This window comes from Glossina fuscipes, unplaced genomic scaffold, assembly GCF_014805625.2.
Source record: "Glossina fuscipes isolate IAEA_lab_2018 unplaced genomic scaffold, Yale_Gfus_2 197, whole genome shotgun sequence".
NCBI classification, from domain to species: domain Eukaryota; kingdom Metazoa; phylum Arthropoda; class Insecta; order Diptera; family Glossinidae; genus Glossina; species Glossina fuscipes.
The window spans coordinates 1,077,230-1,085,041 of record NW_023998540.1 but is presented as its reverse complement, the minus strand read 5'-3'; the positions used below and the strand labels follow the sequence as shown (position 1 = coordinate 1,085,041).

Sequence of the window (7,812 nt, the reverse complement as noted above, 5' to 3'; positions counted from 1 at the left end):
ATAAAATACATCGGTATTCGTTGTTGGTTGGTCGGTTGCTTATTTTAATCTATCTCTGTGCTAATCTCTCAAAATCAAAGATTATTCTCTCTCCTCTCACCGCTAAACACGCAATCAACAAACGCTAAATGAAAAAGCCGGCCATAAAGAATGAGTAATTCGCTCTTACTTACATAGGGACGAGGGATATTTAAAAAGTCGGCTTGTTAAGCACATTTCCTTATATCTGTGATATCACAGAATATTTGATACAAAATAAGTGGAAAGTGGTGGTTTTGTGTGGCGAAAAAATTTTTTTATCAATTTAAAAAAGTAAATAATAGTGGAGTTTATAGAGTAATCACGCAATTGCGGTGTGAATCATTCGCGCATGAGACAGTAAAACGATTTCTTATTAAAAAGAAAAATGTATAGAAATGAAAATTTGTACCGTGTACGTCATTATAGTAACAGGAAGAGTTTCGCTACGTCAAAAATCTTTTGACTGACATTAACAGATTTTATTAAATGTTTTGTTTTGTTCTTCCATTTTTTTATTATAGGCGATATCCCCTATTCGTGTAAAACGGTAACGGTCGGAAAAGAGTGAGGAAAGGTAAAGAGATAAGGAAGCATTGTGCAACCAATTGGTAAGCGTTTGCCTTTTCCGACTGAGCGAAGTTATATATCAAATAAGCGTCAACCTCCAGTCACATATCTTCTACCCTATTATAATCAATGCTTATAAGGGAGAGATATGAGCCTTTGCTTTGATGTCAGAGAAAAGTCTAATGAAATAAATAGTTATAAGGACACGACTTGTTTAAAAGCTGATGCAATAATCCAAGTGATTTGAGAGAGAAAAGGTGCAAGGATTAAGTTCTTTACTTTCCAAACATGATTCAGCTTTTCAAATTATCTTAGCGCGAAAACTTTAATTGTTTGAGATGAAGAAAAGAAAGGTTGAAGGCTTTTGGTTTTTTTTTTTCTATTTTTTCCCCAAGTATTTTAAAAGCAAACGCAATTGAAGTTTGCTGCTCATACCCATTAGCTGAGAAAGTTCTGTCATAAAATCTTTTTTGTTACACAATATTGTCGATGCAAGCAAGATAGTCTTGGCATGAGATATAGATTCATGTCAGGTCATTCGAAATCGTATCCGTTAGCTGAGAAAGCTTAGTCAACGTTTTCATTTTTTTTATCCAACGTTATCTAGACAAGATTGGTTAGGCACTTGAAACTTTGAGTTTCCGAAATACCTTTTATCGACTATATACTTGCTCTTTGCAATGAATTTGTTTCTTTCCAGAGATTTTCCTAACTGCCCTCGTGAAGAAAACTCATGATTGGAAAGATTGAAGGAAAAAATAAATCAAATGAAAATAATACAACTTTTGCGTTTGTGAGTCTACGGTTTTGTACTTGACACTTAAATATCTATAAATGCTTAGATATCGTGATCGTAACTTTAGTTTCGCAAAAGTAACCGTTACGGCGCTTTCTGTTCAAGTTCTTTGTAATGCAATTGCTGAAAACAATAATAATATAATATATTGTGAATAAAATAAAAATTTGGAAAAAAAAAAGAAAATAAAAAAAATTATTAAAATTTTTGTTAACGAATCCAATTAGAATGTGATAAATGTGAGATATATATATATATGACGTGTGTAAAAATTTCGCAAAATGTTCTTAATTAATTTCCCATCGAATTCGTTGGCTTTATCAGTTGTGCTGTTATGGCTTTTACTGGCTTCCAAATGTGACGCGGATCGCGTACGAGTTATTAACTTAAATAGGAACTGGACGTTGTCCAATGAAAATGGCAGTAAGTGCTTGATATACCATATGTACATTTTAATATATTAATTATTTTTAAAATTTCCTGTTTATTGGTTTGGCAATTTTACGACAGACGTCTGTGTTCTACTAAAATATTAACGCATTTACTTCTCCATATGAAATCTTTTGTACCAAGTTTTTTTTGTTTTTTAAAACCTATCTGTCAGGTGTCGCGTAATTAAACAGTAAACGGTAAACAAATAAACTAAACATAAGCCCACTACAATATTGTATTGCATCTAGCATTCGACGGCGAACGCAAGTTGTACTAACGCTTTTTAACGCAAGAAGATGTTCGTTGAATTTGTTTAAATAAAAACAATCGAAAATTTGCGGCGCCCATCTGTCATATCATGTTTCTAATAGCCAGAATACAGCAAGAGAGAATTTAGCAAGAGATCTGATGAATCTAATTGAAATAGTACTCAAGCCTCCTTTTTAATAAAATAATAGTAATTTTAATATTGATTAATGTGAAAAAATATTTGAGATTTGCTCGATGGTGATGCACGTTCCACATTCATCACTACAATACATGAATAACTCTTTGAAGCAAAGAGGCACACAGAGAGGAAGTGAGAGAGAGTCAGATAGAGAGGGTAAGAGAGGGTGAATTTTGCAAGTCCCATAGATCATCATAAAATATATATATCTATTCTTCAGTGGAATACGATCTGGAAAGCGAATTTCATCAACATTAAGTAATTGTCTGTCCAGTCGTGCGTTCATCTCTCAAGTGACTCAACCGGTCATCTATGCAATCTATGCAATCTGTCCTTTGATTGACGCATTCGTCTATGCATTCATCTTGTCGGACAATCATATCTTGTCCATTTTTTCCTTATATAGTTCTCTTTCTCCCCTTGTTGCGATTCTCGAGATCGATGTCAAAATTGATATAAAATTTAGTACTTATGCCCTTAGTAGAAGAAACACATCAACACATCGGCAATTTAGTATGATAGGTGCCTTCAAGTGTCGCAGGGAAATAGTCACAAACTACAAATTGATGATCCGCCCAATATTGGTAAAAGAAATATGTGGGTATATGTTGGAACGGTAGGTGTTCTGAATTCGTTCCAAGGTCAACTGCTTATTCTTATTTATTTGCTTTTGTTATACGTTGTACGATTTAATGTTATCAAAATTTAGGAATTTGTTTTATATTTCCCTTAAAGCATCAAACTGATAACAAAATTCAAGTAAGAAGTCATAATTAATTGAATATATAGTAATTACAAACCGATTAGATATATTAATAATGTTGAAGCAAAAGAAAAAAAAAACTGATTTCGATTTTATTTAAGCATTTTTCTTCAAAGCGAACTTCGCAGACAGAACATATGTCGTTTCGCCAATTTATATTTTTTATATTACATTACATTGCTATAAATCAACATCAATCGATTTTCTTATTAGGATAAAAAAGTTCGTTGTGTCTGTGATCTCAACGATAAGCCCACGTTTTTCATTATGATCCCGAAAAGAAAAATATATATTTCGCTATCTTCTCAATGCTACATGATTTGTGGTACAGGGGTATATTAAGTTTGTAAGGGTGTAACCAACACCCAAAAGGACGTGAGATGTCCCGCTTTGTTGCCCGTCTTGTTGTTTTTGTTCAACTCAAAGGTCACAATTTTTGAGAAATTTTGATGCTATTTGGTACACAAGTATGTTTTGACCCAAGGCCAAACGATATTTTCGACCACTTCCTATAAAGTCGTTACATAAATAACTGCATTAAGCAGTATAATGTAGAGTATTTAATGGTTTGCCATTGCCCACTACAGTACTTTTGCTTGTTTATCACATCCAGACGTGAAGACGTTATCCTTTTCGTCGCCTAATCTAAGTTGCTAAGATGATAACAACTTAAAACGTATCCTTCGCGTTCGTCCTTCACATCCCCTTTTTGGAGATTTGCAAAGGTTGTTTGGCAACAAGGATTTTTTTTTATGAAAGATTATAGGTACACTATACCCTTCTGAGAAATGGAGAAATGTTCTTTTGAATGGTGTATATGTACTTGAACCTCTAGTATATTGGAGAAAAGCCTTTCGAAACGAGGGAGGATAAGGATTTTCAAGTCTCTGCAAGGCTTTATTGTGCTTTGCTTACAAATTCGATATCGTTCTGCGAATTTTTTTTTTTTGGAATGTTCGCATTATCTATTGGAAGAGAGTAATTTTTGCTAACACAAAGCTCCATGGCTCATGTAAATTTATATTTATTTTTAAAATCCATTCATATTTAATTTTCAACTCTTGGTTCCATTATGGTAAATGCACACATACTTCATGGAGCGTCTTTCAATTTTTTTTAAAGAAATGACTTAATTTAAAAAATAGGGTTCATATAAGCAAAAGCTGCTTTGTCGTTTGAAGCGCAAAAAAAAAAAAAAAGAATAAGAAAAGCCATAAGATTGATAACCAATTTAACTCGTATAGAGTTTATAGAGGTACGTTCTGCTACCCAGCAAATGTCCTTGCAATAAGGAAAAAGGCTCACAACTCTGCTATGTTATCGGCCTGCAACCTGCCTTCAAACACTTTGTCTCCCTATTTTATTTTTTTTTTTTTTACTTTTGATGAGGAGTCACTGAGGATATAGTCATTTTACTTATGGAAATATGATAACGATTAGGACGATAGAAGGGGGGAAAACTCAAGTATGTTGCGACTGCAGTGTGAGAGATATATGCCCGAACAATAAGTAGTGTGACTTTAGCGATCGAAAATCTAAAACAACTGCGACCACACGGCCATTGTGGCCAATCAATTCAAATTGCTTGCTGCCGCCTTGGGGAAAAAGTAGCAAACTACAACCTCTAAGCAATATTGTCTAAGCAAGATTCCTAAACTATTTGTTAAGATTCGTGATTTGCATTAGTATCTATATTAATAAATTTTCGTTTGTTATGTTCTTTGTACAAAAGCAATAACAAAAAGTGGAGTCACTATTCCATCGGGTGTTTACAGTCAATTGTATGCCGAGAAGGTGCTGGATTCATATAATGACGTCGAACTAAGATGGATTTCTTATGACAATTGGACATATGCGAACTCGTTTTCAGGTAAATGAAACATTTTTCTTAAACATTTTTAATCTGTTCTAAAAGCTGCGCCCACTTTACATAATAAAAATGTATTTAAAAATCAAATGTTTTTCCATACATATATATATATATATATATATATATAGTAAAAACTGAAGACTTCCAATCAATTTGTTTTGTTAATCTAACATTGCATGGAATTGATACGGTGGCTGAGGTTCGTTTGAACGGTTATTTGCTTGGACGACCTGACAATATGTTCGTACGCTATAGTTATGAAATAACCAAATTCTTGGAAGAGGATAACACTTTGGAAATTGAGATAAAATCACCGGTACATGCGGCTCTTAGCAGAGCTAGAGAACTTGAAAGCCAGGGCATTGATGTACCACCCAATTGTCCACCTTCGCAATATCATGGCGAATGTCATATGAATATGTTGCGGAAAATGCAAGCTAGCTTTGGTTGGGATTGGGGATTGGCAGCTCCTTCTATGGGCATATGGAAACCTGTCACGCTAGAATACTACAATGTCGCTATTATACGTGATGTTGATGTCACGCTTGCTAAAAATACCACCCATTGGACGATGCAAAGTCGTGTTTTTATCGATTGCAATGGTGATAAGGATTTTTATGCAGAATTAACATTTTATGCTGTGTATGTGCAAAATTCATTTCTAATATTTTCTACTTTTTATTATTGCATTCATTCGATTGCTTTTTTACAATTTTAAGTGAATTGCTTAAAAACCCAGTGATAATTAACAAACATGTTGAGACACCAGTCAGACGCCAAGCTCCAATCATTACCTTTGATATCGATGTACCGATTGTAAGCTAAAAGAAGCATTCATTAGAAACATGTCCCGTTACATTATTGCTTTATGGCTTTTAGGATGACGTAACACTTTGGTGGCCTAATGGTTTTGGCGATCAAAAGCTTTATCCTTTGCATTATAGTCTGAAAGCATGGTCGAATCCGGAAGGTCCTACTTTGCGAGATAATGTCAAGTCTGAGAAATCTATACGCATCGGTTTTAGAACAATAGAGCTAATAGAAGACCCAGTAAAAGAAGGTATTTTTATATATCACTTTTATGCATTCACGATGATGCTAACGTTTAAGGACTTGTAGGGACCGGCAATACTTTCTTCTTTAAAATCAATGGGAAAGAAATATTTATGAAAGGTAGCAACTATATACCGAGTCATATACTACCGGAATATAGTCGAGACAGCAACCGATGTATGTATGTTTACATGAATATTAATGTATTTAGCTAAATGTACATTTATTTTTCGTTTCGGATGCGTTTAGTGAAACATCTTTTACAGTCGGCCAAAGACACTCATCAAAATATGATCAGAATCTGGGGAGGCGGTATTTACGAGTCTGATGAATTTTATGATATAGCCGATCAAAATGGTTTACTTATATGGCATGATATGATGTTTGCTTGTGCTATGTACCCAGTTCAGGAGTCATATTTAGCTTCCGTACGTGTGGAAATATCGCAGAATATCAAGAGAATTGCCCATCATCCTAGTATTGCGATATTGGCTACGAATAATGAGAATGAAGTGGCTTTGGTTCAAAGCTGGTACGGAACAAGTGCCGAAGATGCTCGTTTTCGTCAAGAATATCGGGAATTGTACTTAGCTAGCGTTATGCATGAATTAAAAATTGTGGAACATAGCAGTCGACCTATTCCATTAGTCTCGTCACCTTCTAATGGTAAAGTGTCAGCCAATGATAATTATATATCGGATAATCCGCAAGATCCAGACTATGGTGATGGTAAGCATTTTCTTAAAATTTATTTTCTTAAACTTTATACAAAATAAAATCTGACAAACATTTGTATATGATTTCTGAACAGTACACTTCTATGATGTATTCAAGAATGCTTGGGATCCAAACATATATCCTCGGCCCAGATTTTCCTCAGAGTATGGCTTCCAAGGTTTACCGCAAATGGCATCGTGGCTTAAAACAGCTGGACCCCACGATAATTTAGTCTCTTTAATTAAGCATAGGCAACATCATCCAGTGGGCATACCGGTGATGACAAATTTGATAAGACGTCATTTGCCGTTGCCGTTGCCAGAGGATCCACCCTATCTCGAAGCTTTGGTGTATTTCAGTCAAATTGCTCAAGCAATGGCCACAAAAGTTGAAACGGAACTTTATCGAACTTTAAGAGACACAGAGCATCGCACGATGGGCGCTCTCTATTGGCAATTGAATGATGTCTGGATCGCACCTTCCTGGTCTGCCATAGACTTTTACGGCAATTATAAGGTAATCATAATTATTCATAAATGTTCTCCTAATCATTGAAGATGTATAAAGCAGACATAGCGAGTAATTAATTTTATCTGTTTATCTTCCTTCGTCTGGAAGCCTTATAAAGTTGTTAAGGTTGCGACGTAAAGATAAATCCTTGTTCGTTAACCCTGTCAAGTTTAACTATGAAAACAATGTAAGTCTGCTTTCTCACATAAGAATTGCGAAGAACATCGAAAAATATCCGCTAACAACGTGCTAACTACGGATAGGAACAATGGTCCTAAATATGACCAGCAAGTTAGATAAAAATATTGCCGAACGAATATGTGCTCAGTTGTGGGCGATATTTCAAAATGTATTCCATTTTTCTTTTCTTCCTTCCCTCTAGTTATTGCATTACTGGTCTCAAGATTTTCTCGCTCCCATAAGCATCATAGCTTTGTATGATAGAGATAGCAAAGCAATTAACGTATCTTTGGTTTGCGATGAATTTGAAGTTGACACTAACGATTTAAGGGTCACTCTTAATATTTACAAGTGGTCACAATTGTTACCAACCAATAGCACTACATGGCCTGTAACTTTGGTAATTAACTTCTATCATTAATCTACCAATCGATATACATTCTAATAGGAACAAT

General features: G+C 34.7%; 1 protein-coding gene across 1 annotated transcript in view; it reads left to right on the top strand.

The window, feature by feature from the left end:
* Window positions 1-1,466: 1,466 nt before the first annotated feature.
* LOC119641936 (beta-mannosidase) overlaps window positions 1,467-7,812 on the top strand; it is a 7,136-nt gene continuing 790 nt past the window's right edge. The window contains exons 1-9 of the mRNA XM_038040860.1: window positions 1,467-1,807; window positions 4,760-4,897; window positions 5,026-5,539; window positions 5,617-5,713; window positions 5,777-5,957; window positions 6,017-6,127; window positions 6,200-6,679; window positions 6,762-7,183; window positions 7,560-7,757. Coding sequence (XP_037896788.1) covers window positions 1,666-1,807; window positions 4,760-4,897; window positions 5,026-5,539; window positions 5,617-5,713; window positions 5,777-5,957; window positions 6,017-6,127; window positions 6,200-6,679; window positions 6,762-7,183; window positions 7,560-7,757 — 2,283 coding nt within the window. The 5' untranslated portion in view covers window positions 1,467-1,665. The remainder of the gene's footprint in view (window positions 1,808-4,759; window positions 4,898-5,025; window positions 5,540-5,616; window positions 5,714-5,776; window positions 5,958-6,016; window positions 6,128-6,199; window positions 6,680-6,761; window positions 7,184-7,559; window positions 7,758-7,812) is intronic.